The sequence below is a fragment of the Durio zibethinus genome, chromosome 17 (genome assembly GCF_047325235.1).
Source record: "Durio zibethinus cultivar Kanyao isolate XHJ-2024 chromosome 17, ASM4732523v1, whole genome shotgun sequence".
NCBI lineage: Eukaryota > Viridiplantae > Streptophyta > Magnoliopsida > Malvales > Malvaceae > Durio > Durio zibethinus.
This window is the reverse complement of record NC_143178.1, coordinates 4,098,626-4,124,853: the sequence shown is the minus strand read 5'-3', so window position 1 is coordinate 4,124,853 and position 26,228 is coordinate 4,098,626. Positions and strand designations below refer to the sequence as shown.

Here is a 26,228-nt window from a genome sequence, read left to right as displayed (position 1 = left end):
AGCTGAATGGATTCAAAAGCACTATGAGCAACTAAATGTCATTGAAGAAAAGAGACTAGCAACACTACGTCATGGTCAACTATACCAAAGAAGAATGATGAGATCTCATGATAAGAAAATTCGACCTCATCAACTTCGAGAAGAAAAGTTAGTGTTGAAAATGATCCTCTTAAATCAACATGATAATAAAAAAAAAATGGACTCCTAATTGAGAAAGGCTATATGTTATAAAAAAAAGCTTTTTTCGAATGAATATTAATCTTAACAGAGATGGATAGAGATGATCTCCTTTATCCTATAAACTCTGATGCTGTGAAGTACTTTGCTTTAAAAAAATGAAAATTCAAATTAAAAACCCAATAGGGCAATTTGAACTAAAAATGGGTTTATCCAAGTTGAAAACCTAAAAAGGTGATTTGGATAACGAAAGTATGACATCACAATAATTGGTGTGTTCTGAAGAACTCTAAGGTGGTAAGGGCATTGTATAGTTGAGTTTTGGAAAGAAATCCGATATATGTTGTCATAATTATCTTATTGTTTATCTTGAGGCATTGTTATCCCAAATAGCCACTTTGTATGCCTTTATCTAGTCCAGTTACAAAAATTAGTCCTAATAAGCCATCATTTATAATCTGGTTTTTGTCTCCAAGTAAATGATATTCATTTCATTCTACCTATATTTTACTTTCAATCCTTGCCTTTTCTTTTTGTATTTAAATGCTTTGAAATGAATAAAATAAATGTATAATTTGCATCTTATATTTGGAGATTAAAATAATGATTAATAATTGAATAATGTCTTAAGAGATTGTATATTACTTTGGGAAAATTGAAAGAAACAAGGGCAAATGATGAAACCCTCAAAATCTGATAACGACATTGGTTCTGAAAACTCCTTTAAAGAAGAAGAAAAATGCCTATAATGAAAAATGAAACTGATTTTGTTCCCTTTGCTGAAAATTTGAAGAGTTTGAAGTACCAAAAAAAAAAAATCTTTGAGAACTTTAGTACCACAATAGGAAATTCATTTAGTGACATCTAGGCATTGGCATTAGTTGGCATTTACATCTTAAACAAAGCATGGGCATTTACATCCAATTTGAATAATCAATGTCATTTGCTACATTTGCATCATTTGCATTATCATCTATTGCATACAAAATTTTGATTTTGGGGAAAATTTTTCAAACCTATGATTTCGATAACATTTTCTACATTGTGGGGCCTTTATTTTTTAAAACCTCCAAATATGATCTATAAAACTTTCAGTTATGATTTTTTTAAAAAATTTGTGGTTATCTTCAACCTTGATTCAGTTCAAGTCATTTTATTTTTTTGACATGCGGTTCAATCTCGATCACTCATGTTCGTCCTTGGCTCAATCCATGTCATTTTATATTTCTAACTTGCGATTTAATCCCAATCACTCATTTTCGACTTCAGCTCAATCTAAGTTATTTTATTTTTTTTACTTCCGGTCTAGGTTTTTTTTTTTTTTTGCTTGCCACTTAATCTCAATCACTTATTTTCGACTTCGACTTGATCCAAGTCATTTTATTTTTTTGATTTACGACTCAATCCCTGTCATCTTTATTTCTTTATTTTGACATACTTCGATCACTTTCGACTTTGATTCAATTAAGTCATTTTCACATTCTAATTTGACTTTGTCCAATATCATTTTAACTTTGAACTTTGACTTGATTTCTCAGAGCTAGACATAATGACTGTTTATGTCTTTCTCTTATTCTTGTTTCATAGGAATGCGCAAAAAAAAAACAACTGTAGACACTCATTTTTGTCTGAACTTGCATTTGATTTCTCGATTTTGATCTTATCGAGATCGTTAGGCTTTAGGGTGTTTTTTTTTTTGTTCTTTGGGCCCGAACTTAGCCTTGTTCATGTTTAGGCTCTTAGCCCAAAATAAGGTTTTTATTTTGTTTGGGCTTTGAGCCCACTAATCGTTACATAGACACGGGCTTTGGCCTAATAAACATTTTGTTATTATTATGTTTTTTAATTCCATCTGTATGTTTGATTCTCTAATAATAATAATAATAAAGGAAAAAAAAATCAAGTCACAATTTTTTGGGAATCCCGTATGTAAATCGGGCTAAAAAGGTTTGAAATTTTCATCTACATAAAATTGGAAACCAAAATCAAATTGATACAATTGACCATAATCGAATCAGAATGAAATTCCAATAGTCAAGCCTTAATTGAATATGTCAAAACCCTAAAACTTTTGTTAAAAAATGACTATAAATCACGTCCCGGCACACAAGGAAAAAGGAAGATCCAAAAACAAATCATTCACAGATACGATTTCTGACGGAGTTTTATTTTTTTCTTTTTTTTGAATTCTTTATAGATTTTAGAAGTGGGAGGATTTATTTTGGTTTAGGCAAGATTGTCAGAGGTAAATGAAGGTTTATTGGGTGTCTTTAGGTTGCTTTCTAGAATTTTCAGATCTTGTTGAAGTTTCCAACGAAGTTTTTTCCGATCCCAACGATTTTTCTACGACATTTCCTAATTTTCGATGCACTTTTCCAAAAATCCATGAAAACTCAATCGGTGTTGATAGGGTAGAGAGAGATAAAAAACAAAGGTGTTTTAGAAAGAGACTAGTTTTGACATTTTGAGAGAAAAAAAACTTAGGATTTTTATCCCTGCGTAAAACGACACCATTTTTAGGATTCCTAAATACCCAAGATCTGCTCATTTTACCGCATTCCAACCCGACTTGCAACCCCATCCGACCCTGGCCCACATCCCTATTGGTCTGAGCCAAGCCACGTCTTTAACTAACCCTCTTAAACCACACCACAGCTATTCTCCCTTCTTGTGTGTGAAGCCAAGCTCCACGCCCAACAACCTTCCGAACCAACTTCAAGTATATTTTATTTATTTAACTGTTTTACTTATTCATTTATTTATCTATTCATCTATTTTTTAAAATATATAAATATTTTTTATTTTAAATATATATTTTTTATAAAAAAATATTTAAATAAGAATCTTACCAACATCTTAGAAAGCCAATACTTTTCAAAAATAAAATTTTATCAACATATTGAAATCTTACAATTTCTTAAAAAATCTAATTTTAAAAAATAATAATAACAAAACAATATCTTTTATGTTTTTGCATAAAATCCTAACAACATATTAAAAAATAATTTTTAACAAAAACTCTTACTAATAAATTGAATGACATTTCTAACTATAAACCTAATTTATAGATATTTATTTCCAAAAGCAAAACTAAATGAATCTAATGACAAAATCACTTCAAAATATGATAAATAATCTCTTTAAATACTCTTGAGATGAAAAAATATTCTTAAATTATTATCAACATATTAAAAAATTTTAAAAAAATTTTTAATATTAAATTATTTAATAAATATTAAATATATTTTAAGACTTTGATCACTTGAAATCAAACATGTACCATTTTTTAGATAAGTGCTATGATATTATTATAATCTTCTTCGTATATAACCGTACTCCTAAATCTAAATTTTGATTTTGTGAACTAAAATCCACTATTCAAATATACATAAATTAATCTTGAAACTCTTTTTTAAATAAAACAAATTCAATTAAGTGACTAATCACACCTAAACAAAAAAATTTGATGACAACGCCTAAAATCTGTCTAGTGATAAGTCAACAAATTATATTTTATGACAAAAATAATTAATTGTTTCCATTCAATCAAGGATCTAACTGAGTGAAAATAAATGTTTTGAGAATTCAATTATATAAAAATAAATATCAAGAAGTTTAACTAATTCAAAATAAGAGATTCAAGATTTGATTGATTGTAATAAAACATCAGTGGTTTAAATTATTATTGAATTTTTGTTTTGAGGATTTTTTTTAACGCTTTTATCTAATCTATACTTAAATTCTTTTATATCATGCAATAGATAAAAAAAAAAAAAAATAGAACTAGAAAATAGAAAGTAAAACATATAACAAATAAACAAGGATGATACCGGAAGGAACTTATTCCAAAAACAACAAAAGATAATACATTACCACACAATGAACTGATTAAGTTATTATTGGATCATCAAATGCGCAGAAGCAATTTCATCTATCAAAAATTCTAGGTGGTACATCTCTCTCCCTATCACTGCATATCAGAGTAGACTGTATACCTTTCCTTTCATTCTTAGTTTCAAACAATTATTTCATGAAAGAATGGGAAAAGTTCCAAGACATTATTACACAGGAATAATTCCCCAGCTTTAAGGCTAATGAAACTTACTGTGGTGGTATTTTGTGCAGAGATCAGTACTTTTCATGGAGAGGTTCTGCATGCGACTAAGCTTTCTGCTCAACTAGTAGGGAGGCTTTAGCAATTTCTAGTGCCTCCTCGACTGAAGACGCTTTCTGAAGCTGGGCTTTGTTGATGGAAGGCTGGCTCCTTGCAAGTTCTGGAAGGAGTTTGAATTCCTATAACATAACAACATGATGCAAGCTTTATGATGACATAGCACAAAAGATACAGGAAAAAAGATGAAAAGCAAAAATAGCGTCTCAAATTATATCAGACAAGGGGTTTCATGTTTTCAATACTTTTAGCTTTGAATTTAACAACCATTTAAGCAAAGAAGCAGTATAGGACATGTATTTGGTCAAGCCCACATAATACAAATTTTCAAACTTTTGTTGGAAGCCTCTGAATCTAACTAAGGACTGATTCTTCTACTGCATAAAATGCCAAGAGGGATATTATATTGACATCATTGTCTCATAGTATCCCACGGCCTACAATGCCTTGAAAACACAATCTCTTACTGAGGGTTGGTCCTGCATGCAACACAGTGCATCTCCTACTTTCTATTTTAACAATCAACTACATTTTAATTAATACATGGTGAACTTAAAACTGATATCCATATTTAGCTTCCTTTTTCCAAATATTATTGTATTTGTGTTGAAAAGACTGACCTAGATAAAACATATATTTGTTTATAAATATTATTTATTAGGAGTATTAGTTTTGTATGGATACCATTTGTCTAGTTATATCCTAACGCTTTCAGCATCACATTCTCAGTCTCTCAGAGATAACCCACATTTCACATGCTTAGTAGACAGTTTCAACTATTCAGCCAACAATGCTCATTGCAATGGAAATCTTGTAAAAGAAACTACCTCAGCACTTCCACTTTCAAGAAGAACTCCTTTCAATTTACCTGTAATATCATGAAGAAAAAGTTTAATCATTCTTTATGAAAAGCGTAACAGAAAATGGTGAGAGAACAGAGAGAGAGGCTCTTCAGAAGTTCGATTACCAGAATCTATCCAGAAAGTAGCAATTTTTGGATCAAAATTCCCAATCTCGACTGTCTCTCCAACTACCCAAAAAGATTATAATTGTAAATGCTGAAAGTGAGATAAAAAAATTTTATAGGTGATGTTAATAATGCATGTAAAATATATATTCTCACCATTGTCCCCAAAAAACTGCCACCAAACTTTCCTGGGGCTCCCTTCATACTCAAAAACCCTTGAGTAAAAATAAGGCAGATAATCGTACCTGGAAAAAATTAAACAGGTAATGATGCAAATCATCAATGTTTCAGAATGAAAGACAAGCACTGACAGTATATCTAACATCTAGATATTAGGCATGATGAAAGACAAGAGACAGACTGTCACATACATGTGAGTCTGTGCACTAAGTAACGCCTTAACGCAATGCTGTGCAGATCGACGAGCATGATCAACATGTTCAACTCGTGCTACACGGTCATATATCTGTCATGATAAAATGTGTACTTAACAGATCTTGAAAGGAAAAATGGTTATTGATTCGTGAAATGTGTACCTTAAGGGGGAATGCTGCAACATCTCCAACTGCAAAAATTCCAGGTATGCTTGTCCGGAACAGACCATCAACCTGATTCATGTGCAGAGTCATCAATCATCATATACTCCACTAGAGTCTAGAAACAATCAGAATCTCAACTATGGTTATAAGATGAAGGCATGAAACTAAAACACTGGTGGCCAGTGGTGTTTTTACCAATAAAAAATAAGAAATATAGAAAACATGCAAAAATTCATCAAGGTATAATATCTGCTACTAAAATGCACATCTTGGTTACCTGCATAGTACTAGATATATGTATAACTATGCATTAAAAGTTAATAGATGGCATAAATGAGAATATAGTTCAATCAAAAAGTTACAGATAATGCTCACCTGTATGCCACCAACAGTTGCATTTAACCCCACCACTTCGAAGGGAGTAACTGCAGGTTTTGCTCCAATACCAATAATTATCTGCAGAATAATGAAAATATAGGTGAAAGGACCATTTGATTAGTTCTTCCGCCAGTAACAAGTAAGGAAATACAGAAAGAAGTTTTACTTATAGCAGAATGGTTACCGTGTCCGCTTCTATGGTAGATCCATCACCCAGCTTAATAGCAGCTACCCGTCCATCAGAACCAGCTTCCAAGCTTTTGATAGAAACACCCTGGTCAGTGGTCAAGATCAGAATAGTCGGTTCACAGGGTGATAATCAAATTCAGGTGTTCACTGGCTTCTAACAGAAAACTAATTTCAAACAAATGAAATTTGCAGCCACATGGATAGGCAGGTAAATGCATGCATGGTGGAAACATAAGTACACACACATGGATTGTGGGGCGAGAGAGAGAGAGAGAGAGAGAGGCAGAGCGAAAGTACCTTTAAGAACTTGACACCATTTTCTTTGTACAGTTCTTCATATCTTCGAGCAAGGGAAGGAGTGAATAATCTTTGCAAAAGCTGATTCTCAGGGAAAATTATCTACAGTTCGGAGCAAAAGCAAATTGAATAAATTAAAGCTCAGCAAGTCAAAGAATTTACAGAAAATCACCTAACTTTGAATGCAAAACAGAAGATAAAAGCCTTGCACACTGGCACACACAGACATGTGCGCATGAGTATATGGGTCTATATATGCATGTCTTGAAACATTTTTTTGGCCAATGTCTTGAAACACATTGAAACTTTTCAGTTTTCAGGGTATCAACAGAACCCCCTCTGCTTCCATCTAAAGGACAGAACTATTCTTTTTGGTTGCATTAATGATTGAGCCCATTACATTAACCAAAAGATGATCCAAAACAAAATGAACTCGTACCGTAGTATCGAGTTTCCAGCCAACAGCAGCAGCAGCAACCTCCATTCCAATATAACCACCACCAACAATCACCACCTTCTGTGCCTTCTCCTAAATAATTAAATAAAAAATTTTATCAGACCATATAGGAAGGCCCACATTAACAACATGGGAAAAAGCTACAAAAAAAAAAAGCTATGAGAAGAAGAAATTTAAAATACCAAAGATGAGATTAGTGAGTCTGCATCTGCAACATCCCGAATATAGTGCACACCAGGAAGGCTTCCTCCGATTTTCTCTGGAAATCTGAAATAAATACACTAATGAAATCAGGGTCTCCTTTTCTCTTCTTTCACTGTTTCACTAATTCATGCGTATAAATATAATCTAGGACAATTAAAATGGGAGGCTAATACAAACTGATAAGCAGACCTTGAGGCTGTACATCCTGTAGCAATTATAAGAGATCCGTACTTCAGCAATTTGCCCGAATTTGTGGTTAGAGTTTGCTTTTCTGTATCAATAATCGTTATTGGATCCTCATAAATCATCTAATCATACAAGAGAAGAAGGGGAAAAGGTTAGAAACAGCATTCTATAAAGTATCAGCAGCCCTTCATAATCAGAGACTTAAACTAGGATAAAGCTTCTTCAAGTTTTTCTTACAGACACTACGTAAGCAAACATATTTTGTTTCTTAGCTTCCAATGTAATTAATTTGCAATTAAAGTTCCTAGAAAAGGGCCAGAAACAAAGACTCTAAAACAGGAGGACATAACACATGGTTTATGAAATTAAAACTCACAAAAGATAAATACCAAAAGCAGTAAGAAGAAATACCTCAATCCCTTTTTCTTTATACCATTCAGGAGTTTGCCTTTCACCACCAGATCCAACGCAAGTATGAAAACCCTATGATGGTTCAAACTGAAACTGTTAAAACAGTGCATAACATAATACAAGAATGAAAACATAGAAGCCCACAGAAAACTACCCAAAAAAGATTTGAAGTTCTAATTATTGAGAACATGAACTTGCAACATATTTCCAATTAAAAATCACATAAACACAGCAAAATACAACGAATTTTGAAACATAAAATACACTCACCAATGACCCAATGTACAAAATAAGGACTTAATTAGTCACAATTCTTAACAAGCACTAAATAGCATAATTCAATTATAGATTGACAAAAAGAAATGTATCCATATAAAGCTGAAGATTCTTACAGGTAACCGAGCTGGTTTCTTGTCTAGAGGAAACAAGTAGCCTTTTGTCAAAGCCGGTCTCTCATATGGTGCATATGCCTGCAAAATATTCACAGCATCAAACCGAAAACTCAAAATTCAAAACCACTAAATCGTAAAATAATCATTAAAAATGCAAAATAGGATATATAATTCACCTCTTTGGATACAATACAGAGCCTGCCATCGGCCATCCCGTGTTCGACGAAACTCCTAGCTGCATATCCAGCAGCATTGCCCCCTCCAACAATCACAAATCTATCAGATATGGAAAAAAATGAATCAAGTTATATAAACATGAAATTATAAATCAAATAGGAAAATAAAGAAGAAAAGTTTGATTGAGAAAAACAGACTCTCTATTGTCGTTAGAAAACGAAGAGGAGGCAACGACGAAGTTTCTATGGAAGCTTCCGAATCGCATGGAAGAGGAAGGGTGAGGACGAGTCAAAGAAGAAGAGCGAGGGCACCAGAGAGCGAGTCCGCGCTTAAGCTGAAGCGAGTTGGATAAGCTCGCCATTGCTTTCCGAACTGTAAAAAAAAAAAAAATGAAAGGCAGAAATCTTTAGAAGATATGAATTTTAACAAATATGATGAGCAATAGCAGTAGCAGTTTTTTGTGGAGAATGGACCTGTGGACATGTATCTGAAGATGTTCTGCAGCGAGTGAAAAATGAATAATTTATTGAGAAGGCTTTGGCTTTGGCTCTAGAAGAGGGCCAAGGGGCAAAAATATGACTATTTGGAAACCCTTCAGGCTTTATGGTACGGCACGGCGCCAAATGATCTTTGACAAAAGGGCAAAATCTGTTCCCCTAGGTTCAGAGAAGTGTGGGCAGTTTGCCTAGTCTATCGGTATTTCGCCAGCCGAATTCTGTTCTTACTTTTTTGGGAAGCAAGAATCCTGACACGACGTCGTCTGTTTCCGCGAGTCAATGCCAATAATTATCTATTCTGCTTTTATGTATTATTAGGTGGGGAAAGGAAAAAAAAATTGAAAATCGTAGTTTTTGAATTAGTTTGAATGAAAATTTTTTCATTTGATTTGAATTATATTTTAATATTTAATATATATATATATATTAAATTTAGATAGAATTGAAATGTAAAAAATAAAAAAAAATTAATCAAATTAAATTATATATTTTTATTAATATATATAAATATTTAAAATTTTTATAAAATAAAAATAATTATGTTATATATAAATATGTTTAAATATATTAAATTTTTTATTAAAATAATATATAAAAAATTAAAAAATAAATTTTAAAAATCGATAAATCAAATCAAACCAAATTAATAAAATTTAATTTTAATCAAATTTTAAAAATTTATAATATTATATATTATCAAAAAAATTTAAATCGAATTTAATCTCATCCAAAAAGTTATCATACCTAATTATTAGAGAGGTGCCGTGCATTTTTGTTGGTGTCTAATAATTTGTACATTTTTATCTTATAAAATAACAAAAATTCATGTATTTATATTATGTTTATATAAAAATTAAGTATTATAATTTGTACCCAAAATAAAAATATAAAATACATTTTTTGTTTATGTTAAATCCACATAATTTTTACTAAAATTTTAACTTTTGTTATTTTATTTTTTTCGTATCATTTTTATATTATAATATTATGGCGTGTTTTAAATTGTTTAATATAATTGTGGATTTTTTTTTTGCAAAAAATATCAAATGAAAAAGGAAAAACAAATAGAGATGAAACATGTATATTTTAATTGGTCCATTTTGCTAGAAAAAATAATCTAAAAACAATGAAAAAAAAAAGATAAATCAAAAAACTAAAAAATAATTAAAAAGGAGCAAGATAAGGGGTGTTTTGTGGACATCTAATATTGAACTTAAAAATAAAAATTCTTAAATTAAGGGTAAAAAATTTTACTTTAATAACATAACACATATATATGTATAAAACTAAATAAATAATAATATATATTTTTATATAAGCTAAGCTGGAATAAAACACCATATATATGCTTACGATTTTTACAAAACTTTATCTGTCTTAATTAAATTTTAATTTTTAAAAATCACTCATTTTATCAAACTGAAATTGATTAGAATACGAATTATTTTAACATATTTCTTAATTGACACATTATGTTGTAAATTTTATCTTATTAAAATTTTCATAAAAGAAACGAAATATAAAAAAACTCAAATGAATGTCACATGGACATATCCATAGATTTTTTTTATAAAATTATTTATATTAAAAAGATAAAAATAGAAAAAGCAAAAATTTAGAAAAATGTGAAAGTAACAAAAATAAATAAATAAAGCTTCTTGAAGTATAATTGAGTGGGGTGTGGGGATTTATCCGATATATTATTTTGCCATTGCTATAAAGTAACTTATTTTATTATAAAATTTTTTTGATAAAAAAACAAAGCAAATTGGAACTTTATGTGGACACCTATATTGCTTTTTTCACAAAATTTATTTAAACAAAAAAGTAAGAAATCTGTAAAAAGTAAAAAGAAAGAATGGAAAAAACAAAAAAAAAAGATATTTTGAGACTTCGAATGAGCATAAAAAAAATAATTAAATTTATATAATAGATGCTTAGATTAAATAAAATATTATATTATATTTTAAAAAATATTAAATATTTTTTAAAAAGAAAAAATGCAAAAGTAAATAAAAAAGAAGAAAAAGTGAAAAAAAAAAAGCCAAATGACTTAACACATAAATACTCTTGATATCAAACAGGACAAAATAACTAAAAAAACATTTATTAAATATAAAAAAGGAAAATAAATTAAAATGGAAAAAAGTGACATTCTATTGATACAAACCAGGTTTAAAAATATTAAATCAGAAAATTTTTCATTAAATACTTTTTAAAAAGAAAAAAATTAAAAAGGGCAAAAAGAAAAAGCAAAAAAGATTTTAATTTAAGTGGATTCCACACATAAAAAATAAAACTTAAGAAATATAAATTTATAATTTAAAAAATATTATTAAATAGTTTTAAATAAACGGACAAAGTTAAAAGGATAACAAAGAGAAGCAAAAAAAAAAAAATGATATAAGTGGATTCCATGTATAAAAAATAAAATCTTTAAAAAGTTATTTTTATAATTTTAGAAAATATTTATTAAATATTTAAAAAAAGAAAAAAGTTAAAAAAATATAAAAAAGGAAAAACAAAAAAAAAGATTGGTGTAAATAAATCACATACATAAAAAATAATTTTTTTATAATTTTAAAAAATTAAAGAAAATCTTTATTGAGTATTTTTAAAAAAGAAACAAAGTTAAGAAGGGTAAAAAAAAGCTAAAAAAAAAAATTGTATAAGTGTTGTCTCACAAATGAAAAATAAATAATTTTTTAATTTAAAAAAATTATTAAATATCTGTTTACAAAAGGAAATAATGGTAAAAAAATTAAAAAAAAAAAAAAGTTAGCACAAGTGAGTTTCATATATAAAAAAGAAAATCTTTAAAAATGTATGTTATTTATAATTTTTTTCAAAATTATTAAAATTTTTTTTAAAATTAGAAATGGAAAAAACACAAAAAAAAAAAATTATATAAGTAGATTTCACACATAAAATTTTAAAATTTTAAAAAATATTTTTTATAATTTAAAAATATTAAAAAAAGAAAATTAAGGACTGACACGTGGCAGGTAGGAATATTAGTAAAATTTATATATTAGATTATTTTGTGGGCCAGGAAAAAGAAAGTTTCATTCCACTAAAGCATCAGTATCGCATGAAAAAGGACGAATTTGAACATGTGTGCAGTTGTTAACAACTTAATACAGTATGCTCCCTTCTGGCACCGGCAATAAGACATTATTGGAGTGAATATTGAAGCTAAGAGACTTTGATGGCACTGGTTCCATTTAGGTACTCTAACAAAGTTGTTCAATAACCACGAAAAACATGGGAATCTGAACAGTAAAATGACAACCAACCAAACATGTCCTAATCTTCAATTTATGGACTGGACAAATCTGTTTTTAGAAGAAGTTAAAAGCAAACACAGATTCTATAGATTCCATCGTACCTTGCAAGTTATAATTTAACAATAGTCAAATAAACAACTGTTACTATCCTCCATCGGCAACCTTGTCTAAGGTTTTGTTTTCTTCTGTTTAAATGGTTCGCTATTTCCAACTGGAACTCTAGCTAATGAATATCAGATTTTTATATTTATCTATAATAACATCCAATCAGCTAATTGCCTTAGCCTACTCTCCTTCCAGGTTCCAAGTAGACAACTTTGGAGGTCTGCTTAACGTGCTAACGCAGCCAGCCAAAGAAACATAACATTTCCAATAAGAAATCTGAGACAATATTTGATTGATTGACAGACACGAATGTTAATCCAACATATATTTACTTTCTGCAAAGAGAGAAACTCTCAGTTTCTCCTTCAGATACAAAATGTTATACGTAGTTTGAGTATTTACAATGTCCCAGAAAAGCAAGCTTCTGTACTCAAATAACAGTTAACATATTAAACAAAGGGCCAAAGCTAAAAAAAAAAGTGAAAAAAAAAAAGGGAACATTTCACACAGGAAATGCTTGCCTCACCACAACCTTTAAATTAAAAAAAAAAAAAAAGGAAAAACCCCAGATCTTGCAGGTTCATCTGTCCCTATTTTCCATGGCCAACATAGACAGGACACCCGTGAAGAAACCCGAACCTATATGAAGATCAAGCCATTACCTCAAAGAGTTGTAAACTTGAAGGCCCTGTCTGGACCAAGACGAATTGACAAATATGCCCAACATAGTTACACGAGTGGCACAGATGATTTCCCACCTTGGTCCAACGCATCAAGAATCTCAGTTCTGCTTCTTACAATCCTATGAAACACTTCCCTAATCTGCATCTGCAAAGGCACCAATCCTTCTTCCATTCTCCAACACGTCTCCGCTAATTCCGCCACCTGTGCAGCCGCTTCGTCGACTTTCTCTGTCTCTCCAGGAAACTGAAAAGAATCTGTAAACTCTATCAAACTCTGTCCGAGTTTCTCCATTTTCTGCATCTCCTCTAACAACCCAGCCATCCCTTTCTTCTCCTTCTTCTTCCATTCATCACCAATTTTCTCTTGTAACCCAATCATGCTATGGGCCCAGCTCAATTGCTTCGGAACCGGAAAATGAGTAGCCAAACCGCTCCTCTCTTGACAAGGTATCGCAGCTACCAATGCCCACATAACAAAAACCATAATCACGCTCATTATATAAACCGGGCTGGCCAAACCGGAAGCCTCTGCTCCACGAGGCGCAGCGAGATTGGTAGTCATGGCCTGAATCTGTTTCGCGGCTGACCAATTCTTGGCCACCTGCCAAGACAGTGACCTCAAATGATCCGGCGCTCGATCTTTATTAACACCTCGGCGACCGAAAGACCAGCTCCTCTCCGTCGTTTTAGTATTGGCGCCTTCCTTATCGTCAAGGTTCATTGCTGACGTCAGCGAAGCGAAGGCCTTTTTAGCTCTCCTTGCTTGTCCGTCTCCGATGGGGTTTTGGTCCAAAGCGGAAACAGCAATCTCCGCCAGTTTTTGGCAATGTCTAATGGACTCCAACCCATTAGTAACCGCATTACAAAGGTCTAAAGCCTTCACGGCCCGGTCTAGAAGTTCAGGAATCAGGCGATCGAGAGGGGGTTTAGAGATCTGAGACAGGTCACGGCCCATCATGAGAATAGCCTTGAATTCTGCTTCACAGCAAAGAAACACATCGAGGAGTTTGCGTAGCCAGGAAATTGAGAGAAGGGCATCAACAGGGACGTCATCGGGGGGAGATAAGAGTTCGGTGAAGCGATCAGAAACGTGTTTTTGGAAGAGCTCAAGGTCTTCAAGCTCCTGCTCTTGGTTACCATCCATGGCGATAACTTGGTTTCGCCTGATGCTGATTCGCCCCAAGAAGGAGCCTTGGTACTCGGTTGCCGGCATTTCTGTTGATATATTTTTTGGGAATCCGTGGAGAGAAAGAAACACAATGAAAAGATGAAACAGGGGTGTGTTTTAGGACACGAAGGAAGGAGGGTAAAGGAGTTATATACGGGAGCTGAATTGATGGAAACGGATTGTTGGGGACGAGACCTGTTCTCCTTCCTTCTTTGGGACGCTGACTGGGCACGCCCTAGTGTTCTTTATTTTTGTTCCCGACTGTGCCCCCCATTTCTTGCAAAATTTTCATCTAATATAGCATTTAAATATTTTCTTTTAAGGGGTGTATTTCTCTCAATTTCTTTATCTGAAAAAATTGCTACCAAATTACCAATTTAAAGACCTTTAAGATACTATGATTTTTATATTGAACTCTGATAATTCGGGTTTAATGTTCTTCAATACCCTCGTTTTTTTAATAGGTTAAATCTGGAATTAGATTTTTCTTAACGCAAACTCCATTTTTTTATATATTATTGTTCATAATGTTTTTTGTAAAAATATCAATGAATAAGATATGAGATTGGTATAATATCTTTTATTTTTATTTATTAATTTTTATATTATATTTATTTTTATACCCATATTTAATGGATATTTTAAATTTAATCTCATACCATCTTCATAATTATTTAATAGGTATGAATAAATTTTATACCTAAAATTCAAAAAAAAAAAAAACAAGATTTTTTTAATTTTTTTATTTTATCTTACATATTTATGTAATTTTTTATAAATATATATTAATTTATGTTTTCAAATAAAAATATATTATTTAATTAATCTAAAATAATAATTTATATTATTAATAAAAAATCTATTTACTAAACATATATAATATATGAATACAGGACAAGTGATATATTATTTGTCTATATCTTTTAATTAATATAAATTTAAAATCATACACATCCTCGTAATGTAATTTTTATTTTTATTTTCATTTGAGTAAAAAATTAAATTTTTTATTAAGTATTAATAAGATTAATATCTCTATTTATTTTAGTAAAAATCATTTAATATATATATATATATATTGAGTTATTAACTTCAAATTTTGGAATAGAAATGATCACATTTACCAACATAGAAAATTTTAAATTTTATTGTTAAAATTAGAAAAATTATACATACTATAAGGTATAGTAAAAAATTAAAAATATACCTGAAAAATAATATATATGATAATTTTTTAATTTCATTTGTAAAATTAAAATATTATACTATGAGTATATCAAAAATGAAATCAAACCTTTTATCACTACTCTTTAGTTGCTTACATTTCTCTTATGCATTAATTAACCTTCTTTAATTCCATACTTAATATATTAAGATTGAGATTTTCAATTTCCACAACAGCAAATTGTCTTTACTTATGTCCACTTCTCTCACGAGTAATAAGTTTTAAAATTATTTATAAGTGTGGTTTATATTGAATTATATATAATTTAATATAAAATTACACTTATAAATAATATAACTTTTTATAATTTTTTATTGTAAATAAATAATTTTAAGATTGTAATAGAAAAATTATAAGTGAAATATTTTCAGTACAACACTAAAATAAATAAATTAAAAGAATGGAATTAAAACAAACAAAATAGAATAATCGTGGCAATTTAGTAGATTTAGTTGGGAAAGAAGGGCCATAATTTGAAGGGAGTTGCTGATTCAGTGACAGATGGAGCTAGTTGATCTTGGCGTAGGACGCGTAGGACTGTGCCAGATGGACGAAGTCCAGGCCCAAAGCCTGGTCTCCCATTCGAAACTCGAATGCCTAAAACAAAAAATTTAAAAACTTAAAAAAAAAAAAAAGAAAAAAGCAGGACCCTTTGACGAGGTCATTTCATGATGGGGCCCGCTCTTTTTTTTCCCTCTTTAATTCCCTACTACGCGTCCGCACGATGACTCTCACGAAAAACTCTTTGCCTACCGTCCACCTCAGCTATCCGTATCTTACTGTATCTTATAGTTGACGTGGTGAGCCCCGGAAGAAGGGGGCTTCGCTGGCAATTTAGACGGCGTGGATTTTCTCTAGATTTAATGTGTCATGATTTAGGCCAATGATTTAAAGTATATGGGGCATTATTCTTTTGGTGGCCCAAAAATCAATTTCAGTTAATAGTCCTCGTTCGGACTTTCTTGCTAATAATTTAACTTAATTAAACGTCACGAATTATTATGAGAGTACAAAATTTTGCAAGATAATTTACTTATGTCGGTCTAAATTTATTTTATATTTACATTTATATTTTTATTAATTTTAATTTATAGATTTTATGTTTTATTTATGTAAATCATGTCAAATTTTAAATTGATTAAAATTACATAATTTTTTTATAATATAAAATTTCAAATATTAAATATATTGTAAAATAAAAAATGTTATATGTTAATGTAATATATATCACGTTGACTTAAAAATTTACATACGACACAATAAATATAAAGATATTATTAAATCTAAAATTTGATTTTTCAAAAAATTATAAACAAATTTTTTAATGATATAACTCAATCATTAAAAAAAAAACTTTTTTAAATATATAATAAGAGGATAATAATTATTAATTATCCCAACATACTTCATCCAACTCATTATCATATATATGTGAGGTTTCAAACTATTAAAACAAAAACCATAGTCTTTCTTAGGCCTCGTTCTTTCCTTCCCAAAATAAAATATTAGCAATTTATAATGTTATTAACTCCTTTTAGAAGTAATTGGCTTGTGCAGTCCGACCCAAAATGTTATTAACTATTTTTTTTAGAAATAATTAATATGTGTAACCTACACTTTGCGTCGGATGCTGTAATTTATTTATTTAGAATTAGAGTCATTAGCTTTCTTTTTGAAGTAATTAATATGTGCAACCCACATTTCGCTTCGGATGTTGGAATATAATTATATGGAGTTGATGTCCAAACTTTGCTGCGAGATAATTTTATTGAATTAATCCAAATCATTGCCTTCTAGAAATAATTTTAGAATAAAATATGATTAAAAGGTATAAAAAATTTTGAATTATAATTAAAAAATTATTTAAATGTTTATTTTTATTACAATTAATCAATCATTTTAATTTTTAATTGCATCTACTTAAATTTTTTATTTGGATGAAAAAAATTAATATTATTATTGTTTCCAATTAAAAAAAATTCATATAATATTAATAAAATAGATAAAAATTTATCATGTTACGTAATTAATATATATAAAATTTAAATAAAATAAAATATTTCTTTATTTTCTCTTTCTCTTTCTTTTTTAAGTCTCGCTTAAGGTTGATTGTAGTTTAGAAATTACTTGATTAAATTTTTTCATATAATTAGGTTTTGTTCAACAAAAAATTCAATTAAATCAAAATTAAAAATTAAAAATTTGATTAATTATAATAAAATATTAAATATTTAAATAATTATTAATTTATAATTTAAAAGTGTTTTTATCCTTTAAACCATAAAATATATATCTATTTCAATAAAATACACGTACCACCTATCACCCATCGGGCAACTACTTTTCAAATTAAAAATGATGAGATTCAGCTGGCCTAGCATCCTCCATATTACCATAGAATAATCAGACGATGACAACACTTTGATGATAGAGATTAGAGAGTTGATTTTTTATTCATGAAATTAATTAATCAATAATCATGGAAAGAAATGAGGAATGATTAAGATGGTTATAGGAAATCACTAAGACATGAAAAAACTTTTTTTTTTTTTAATTGTATGAAATAGTTATGTTATATTAATATATATAACTGTCAATTTAAATTATGCCTAATAATTATAACATTATAAAAAATTATTTATTACACATTATATGTGATAATTAAATAAAAAATTTTAATTTTAATAAATAATTTATTTTTTCGATGATATAATAATATAATATTATTTGAATAAAAATAATATATACTGACATATTGTAACTATTTTAATCTTTATCCTTAAAAAAAAAAAACCATTAATTTTGATATTTTGGTCCATTGATAATGTTAATCTAAAACTTTATTAGAATATTATTATTATATAAACAACTTTTCACCGTCCTCCAGCTAAAAGAAACAAATAAACAAAGAAAAAGTTATTGCCGGATCCTTTTCTATATAAATATATATATATATATATTTATATATTTATATATAATAGATCAGTTGATGATGAATAATTAGCATTTTGCATATGCAACAAAAAAGTTTTGTTAGTTTTCCGTTAATCTTACAAGCGAGATAACTGTCAACTACACCACAAGGTACTATTATAATATTTTCATATTTAGCAAATTACGTCATCATTTGAATATTAAATTTTATTTTTCAGATAACAACTTGAACAAATTTAATCAGATATAAAAATGTTAATCCAAAATATAATTAAGTTATAAAATTACTGTTAAGTAGTTGATGTTACGTTTTTTTAGCCCACGACATTTATATATTGAAAAAACCACATCATCAATCTACATGATTAAAAAATTCGTCAACAATTTAATTTTGATTTTGTAACTCCATTATATTTTGGATTGATATTTTATGCCTAGATAGATACAAAGATTAAATTTATTTAAATTATTAAATACGAATTAAATTTTAATTTTTTATCTGAATACATAAACTGTTTTTATAATTTAATTTTTTATCATAAAAGAAACTTTTAACAGATTAAATTAACTCCATTCTCATTTAAAAAAAAAAAAAAAAGAAGCCTTTGAAGACTATTAGCCTTCAAAATTTTTATTTATTTATGTTATATTAATTATAAAAATTTTTATGTAAATATCATCTTAACTGTTATCAATGGAAATGATTAACCACATGCCAACCACTCATTTTAATAATTTTTTATAAAACAGAACAGAACAAACGCGTTTTCTAGGAACATCTTCAATTAGTCTAAATAATATTGTGGAATTCACCAACCCTTTTTAGTCCTAAGCTCATCATCAACAATATTATAATATATATATATATATGTATATATTAAGCTTTGGATAGGACATGGTGACAACAAAAAACTGTGGCACACACAAGACAAGAGTCCCAAATTCCATAAACTGGTGGGAGTCAAAGTGCCAATTGATCTTTGAAGCAGAGAGGTTTCGACTCACCCGACTTTAACTTGGGTGATCATTTCATGTGACTGTTCTGGTTTTGTATCAAATTAACACCTTTTCGTCGATTGATTTTTAGATCAATTGATATGATATTAAAATTGATATTTACAAGTGAGTTTAAAAGAATTTATATATATAGAATATTATTTTCAATCATGATAAAAGGGTTAATGTAAATTATGATCTTAAAAAAAATTAATACCTTTTCATCAACTCCACTGCCAATTGTTTGAGCTGGGCTAGAAGCCTGAAATGAAATGGGGTTCGGGATTTAACTGGATGTGCGTATGCATTTCACTTAGTCCAACCCAAATCAGATGCATTGCGGTGCTTGCTGATGCAAACTTTGGATCAGTATATCAGGCCTGCTGATGCAGGGTACATTTTCTCTTGTTTCTTGCACCAAATTATGATAAAAATCTCATTTCCATCTTCACCTACAGCCAGTTTTATACAAACAGAACAGTCATGGCATACTAAGAGGGGAATGTTTGGATTACACTATACCTTAGGATAGTATAATTAAGTTTATTACACTATTAATTAAATTTAAATACTAATTTTAATAAAATTTATTCAGTATAAATTTTTTTATAAATTTGTTTCAATAACAATTATAATAAAAATTTTTAATTATAATTAATTATTATTATTATTGTTAATATCATCAGACAATTATTTTTAAAAAATTGACCCTAAACCACTTCGAGACTGAGGTCATTAGGAAAGGCTACCATCCCCAGGTCAGATCAAGAAGCCAGTGGGTCATCATTGCAAATTCAGAAGACAAAGATCTAGACCCTAAAGCTAAGTCTGTGGAGTTGATTTTCCTGTGAGACCGCTATAGGTAAAAAAAATTTCCCAGATTCTAATTTCCACTTTAGTTTTTTCTCATGTCCCCAGAGCCGTGACCATTGCCAGACTGCTTTAATTAAGAGATAATGACCAGGGAGGGGTTGAAAGCATGCCATCGACACTTTTAAGCCCGCTTTTATACGTGCTGCTTTTCCAACTTTGCCGTGACTATCGCAATCACTTGGTGTCATTGTTTAATGATAATTGTATGATTTTCAAGACGGGCCAAAAATCTGGCTATCAATATATATAATTCAAGCTGTTCTAAACACACTTAGAATTAAACACGGGCACGAATCAATTCATCATCACAGCTTCTCCTTGTTGTAGGAAAATTTTAAAATCTTGATTTGATGAATTCTTGATTTACTCGTAAATCAAATAGAATTAGTTTTAAACTCGTGTTATGCAAAGACAAATAAATCAATTATATATATTTATTTTATATATACTACTATTTAAAAAATAAAGGATTCTTTATTAAAAAACAAAATTTTATTTTAAAAAATAGTATATTTATAAATTTGATAAGAAATTGTATTTTCATAATAATATATAATGTTAAAAATTTTATTTTGTAATATGGGTGATGTGTATATATATATATATGTATATATACGTATATAAAGATGAATCAACTTATACTAATATAAAACTTTTTTAATTTTATATAGATAAAAAAGATGAGATTAAACCATTATTATTATTTTTTTACTTATTTCTCACATCCTTTGGATCTATTGAAATTAATGATCAAAAAAATATGTAAAACTTTTTTATGTAAATTATACCTCTTATATATATAATGGTATACTATGAGAACTTAACATATTCGTAACATATTCGTATCTATAAATTAGTAATTTAATATTATATTTATCTCATTTTTATCATAAATTTATAATTTAATGGACACAATTGAATTATCTTACTTTTATCTCTAAAACTAAAACACATAAAATTTCCAAAGAAATTAAGTAAAACAATTCTAATGTATTAAAACAAAGATATTTATTTGATTAGTGAAATATCAATCAAAATTAATATTTGATTGACCTAATTAAGAAAATCATTGCAATGATTTAAGTCAACATATGGTTATAAGAAAAAAAATTCAAAATGAAAATTAATTAATTATTTTAAGGTTTCATTTTTTAAAAAATTAGAAAAGCTCTCCAAAATATTTTTTAGATACAATTTTTTATTGACATTTTTTGGACAAACATAAAAAATGAATTGTTTTGACACCTATTTGGCAATATATTTTTAGTATGAGCAATTATATGAATTGAAATATAAAAATTAAAATACAAATATTGTAAAAAAAGTGCATGATAAAATGTTGAATATGAAGTTATATTGAATCAATGATTTTGAATTATTTGGTGAAAATAAATATATCACTTACCTTAAAATTTGTATTACTTATCTTGTTATATATTATAAAATTGAAAATAAAGAGCTACTTCTGTCTTTTAACAATTTTCATTAATAATAAAATTTATTTAATTGTTTGTTATGAATCATATTAAATATTAAATAGCAAAATTGTCTAAGTTATTATTTTTAAAATTTTTAAATCATCAAATAATAATGCATATATTAGAAAATACACATTAAACACCACATATTTCTTATTTAATTCTTTTATTCAATAGCAATTGAATTAACCATGAACAAATAGTTGATAACGACAAAATTATTGACAAAAGGCATCCTTTCATGGCATAAGTGAAAGCAATTAACATCTTAATTTAAAACTTATAACGTTGTATAAAAAAACCAATTATGTTGTTGATTCATACAAAGCAAATTAAACAAAAAATATATAATAAAATAAAACTACATATATTAAACGTAAATAAACATGATGTTTGAAAAAACTAAAAATGAAAGGCAAAATCTTAAAATGAAAGTAAATAAAAAATTTTTTTATGTTTTCCTCCTTGTTTCATGAAATGCGAAAATTTTATTTGTTGTATTATAAAAATTTTAGATACAATATTTGAAATCAAAGAGAGATTCATGCCACTAGGAAATTCAAGCCAATAGGAAAGTAAATAACTTAAGATCATTAAGAATGAATAAATTATAAATGGAGTTTAGTTGAATATTCATAAAAGATAAAGAAAATAGAACTAATACCAAATATAATAAAATAAAAACATTTATTGGTTGAAAAAAGTAAACAAAAGAGAAACAATACCTAAAGTAAAAACAATACATTTATATTATTAATATTGATTCAAAACTAAATCAAACTAAAAATAACTAAAAATGAAAATCATTGATTACTATATAAAAAATTTAATGGAATTTTTTAAGTAGAGATTTACCTAATTAAAACTAAACAAATGCATTTAGAGGGTTTTGGTGAACCTTTAAATAATTTTAGTATACGATGATTCTCTATTTATAATAGGAAAACTCTTGTAAAATTTGGTATAATTTAAGCAAATAAATTATAATAGGTTATTTAATTATCAACTTGTTTTTAGCTTTTATTTTGAGAAAATCTACATTTTATATTTTAAAAAATTTTGATTAGGAATAAATTATGCCTTCAAATTATGATATTTTATACAGTAATTATTCACTTGTAGTATGATTCTCAAAAAAAGACACTTATTTAATATATAGCAAAAAATATGTTTAAAAATAATTAAGCTTTTTATGTTTATTTGAATTCTTGATATGAAATGATTTATATATTTATTTAGGCTAATAGATTACCTTATTAAAATCAAAATTACATTCATTAATTAAAAAGTCAATGAAAAAAATGGTGGATTGACAATGAAAACGTATTCATATCTCAAAAAGTAGAATTGAATATTAGAAAGTGAATATTTTTTACACAAATATAATTTAAAATTGAAAATTTATAATTAAAAAAGGTCTTAACAAAATTATTATATATATTAATGGCAATTAAACTTTTATTACCCTTTTTATAAATTTAAATGAAAATTATTTAAGGCAAATAAAAATAAATTTGTTTAATTTATTTTTTTGAATTATTAAAATACATTTATTAAAGAACATATGTCAATTTTTTAGATTGTTTACATGTCGAAAATGTAGATTATTACATCAAATTATTATTTTTTTGTTAGAGACTTTAACTTTTATATATTTAAATAAGTTTAATTTATATCAACTACAAAACAAAATATTGAAGGAAGAGAGAGAGAGAGAGAGAGAGAGTTTAAAATATGAAAAATACTAATTCAAGAAAATGGGGGACCATAGAAGGATTAAGCATGAAGGGGTAAGAATGGGAACCAAAGAAGGAGAAAGGTCGACGAGAAGATTTATGGTGGGGGCAGGGACTGAAGAGTAAAAAAACATATATATATATATATATATATCTATATATATAGCGTATGTGACAAAGAAGATGCAGATTATTGAATAACTATTATATATATTAATGGTGAAAACTGAAGAAAACGGGGTTAAAACCCCCATAAGGACCACATCTAAGTAAAATAGCCCATGGTAGGGACATTACATCCATGACTTAATAACTTAACCAACCATGCTTTAAAAGGCAAAGTCCCCATATTTTTCTTTGATAATCAGTTCTTAAATTCCCAATGGTAGGCCCATTTCGCCACTCCATTGCTCCTCCTTAAAGCTAAGTATAATCATTCCCACTTTTCAATTCCTGCCCCGGCCCCTAAAGGTCTTTTTTAAAAATGATTCGTATATTACTTTCCAAGTTTGGCTTGCGATGCATCCAAGCAAATGTCACTTCCTTTCATTTTTCACATCAAATATGGTGAGATGATTGGCATCATTCAACAGAAACCCCTTCGCCCTCATCCTCTCCCTTCAAACCATCTATAAAAAATATACTAATATCAATATTAATTATCCATTTACGTATGTATAAAAATCGTTTGTCACACTTCACAAAACCACACAGATTGAGAAATACGTACCCAAGTATTTATTTTAATGTTCTAACTAATCTTGATGCATCTCAAGACGAAAAACCCATTTTTTAATCATTGCCAATTTACAGTACACTCACCCATGATTGAGTACAGTACACGTTTAGACAATTAATCCTATAGCACTCTAGTTTCCTAGCTATTTTTGCTGTTTAATGTTGTTTTTGGGTGATCAAAGAAACAAAGAACAATGACACTTTAACGTATATATCGGAATCTATCAGAGTATACCAAAATGATGTCTCCAAATCTAATACTTCAAAGATGTCGATTTTGGTATGCATACATATATATATATATATACACACACAGAGGTCAGGGAAAGCAATTTTTATGAACATTTGAAATTAAATCATTTAGAATCTTAGCCCAAGTTTGTTTAAAGAAATTATTAACATGGGTTGTACATAGGAATAACATTAGTACAAGAAATCTATGTTGAGTTTGTGTGATTATAGATTGTTATTTTAATTATTTCAATGCAGAAATTGGACCATACGATAGAAAAATATAAAAAAAGTATCCTGCCGGCAGTCTCTCCAAGAGGACAAAACTTACACATCTTATTAGTGATTAATGTTAGTGAGTTATTGTGGTATATGATATCCATGATTGAGTTTTCACAGTTGAGAAAAAAACCAAAAGGAAAATAGATGCAATCCAGCCGATGTTAAAATCGTAAGAACTTGATAACAAGCTCCACCTTCTAAACGTGGCAGCGATTAAAAAAAGCATTAAATTAATTGACAAGAGCAAACAATTAATTTTTTGTTGAAAATTTGATGAATAGAGTTTAATATGAGTATTGGGAAAATTTATGATTAATTTTTAAGTTAACACACAAAAAGGGATTAATTAATTCGAATTCAATTCGATGGGTCTCATCAAGAAGAGTTGTTGTGAATCAAACAACCAATTGGATTGTGTGATATTAACCTACGTATTGGCAGATCTTCTTAGACAATGAACACTATTTTTCTTGTTAATAAAGCAAAAAAGAAAAAATGGGTCAAACAAATTAAGAGCATAGATTAATCTGAGTAATAATTTACATAATTAAATAGGAAAGGAACAAATTTTAAGTTCGTCCTTCTCATGCTCTCTCTCTCTCTCTCTATATATATATATATATATATCTCTCTCTCTCTCTATATATATATATATATTTGGATCATGTTATTTGCACATAAATGGAGCAAACAAATAAATTTTTTTTTCTTTTTCCTTTTAATGGAGCAAACAAAAAAAAAAAACTAAATTAAAGATGCAATTTCCATTGTCTGAAATTATATATATGACTTGGAATTCATGAGTTACGTGATGCAAGCATCACCAAGATAGATTAGTAAAACAATGAAAATAAGAATAAAAATGATCATGATAACAAAGAATTAGAAATGAGGTCTTGTCTTGAACAGCTGATATGTATTATCCCATAAGTAAGTATGAAGAAAAATCAAAATTAAGTGATTTCATTTTCATAAGTTCTGCAATTGTCTGCTAACTGAATGAAAGTCTTGTATTACAATCATTCCTTCAGTTATACACATTGTATTTCCATATCTCTCTCTGCATTCTCATAAACGGTCTTGGACTTTTTTTGTAAAGCTTTCATCAACTTGAACTCCTGGTTAATTTTTTTTTTTTAGGTGAATAATCCTCTGCTTAAAAATTTGCAGCAGTAATAGTAATTTTCTTGAACCCTACATATTTCCAATGCCATGTAGAAGATCCTCCTCTCTCTTAACCCTTAATTTCATTTAAAAATGCCGCAAGCTTCCGCGATTACAACACTTTGCGGCGTTTCCAATGATTTTCACATGACGTACGTGTTGTCGATCCATTGGCTGTCAAATAATCGATTATAACATTCATTCTTTGGTAAGAGGAGTTACCCTAGAATGACAGAAATGATATAAAGATGGAGAGAAAAAAGGGTCAGTGAAACAACCGGCAAAA

The 26,228-nt window shown here is 28.4% G+C and overlaps 2 protein-coding genes across 2 annotated transcripts; both read right to left on the bottom strand.

The window, feature by feature from the left end:
• Positions 1–4,004: 4,004 nt before the first annotated feature.
• On the bottom strand, positions 4,005–9,320 carry LOC111278352 (monodehydroascorbate reductase, chloroplastic/mitochondrial-like). Its single transcript, XM_022865014.2, has 17 exons — positions 9,019–9,320; positions 8,743–8,917; positions 8,545–8,644; positions 8,369–8,446; positions 7,977–8,048; positions 7,569–7,687; positions 7,358–7,442; positions 7,158–7,247; positions 6,719–6,820; positions 6,417–6,506; positions 6,230–6,310; positions 5,852–5,923; positions 5,687–5,781; positions 5,472–5,560; positions 5,316–5,378; positions 5,176–5,216; positions 4,005–4,470 (listed from the first exon to the last, which is right to left on the bottom strand). The coding sequence occupies exons 1-17, from the start codon at positions 9,026–9,028 to the stop codon at positions 4,339–4,341; spliced, it is 1,494 nt and encodes a 497-aa protein (XP_022720749.1). The 5' UTR covers positions 9,029–9,320; the 3' UTR covers positions 4,005–4,338.
• A 3,426-nt stretch (positions 9,321–12,746) lies between these two features.
• LOC111287093 (protein ROH1A-like) lies at positions 12,747–14,621 on the bottom strand. Its single transcript, XM_022877317.2, has one exon. It carries the CDS (start codon positions 14,328–14,330, stop codon positions 13,164–13,166), a length of 1,167 nt encoding a protein of 388 aa, XP_022733052.2. The 5' UTR covers positions 14,331–14,621; the 3' UTR covers positions 12,747–13,163.
• Positions 14,622–26,228: the final 11,607 nt, after the last annotated feature.

Bases quoted from the DNA above. Each gene is read 5' to 3' on its own strand.
- LOC111278352 (XM_022865014.2), bottom strand. The intron at 8,447-8,544 runs GTGAATTATATA...AATATTTTGCAG, and splicing joins TCTGTATTGTATCCAAAGAG to GCATATGCACCATATGAGAG. The intron at 8,049-8,368 runs GTAAGAATCTTC...GAACCATCATAG, and splicing joins AGAAACCAGCTCGGTTACCT to GGTTTTCATACTTGCGTTGG.
- LOC111287093 (XM_022877317.2), bottom strand. From the start codon at position 14,330: ATGCCGGCAACCGAGTACCAAGGCTCCTTCTTGGGGCGAATCAGCATC.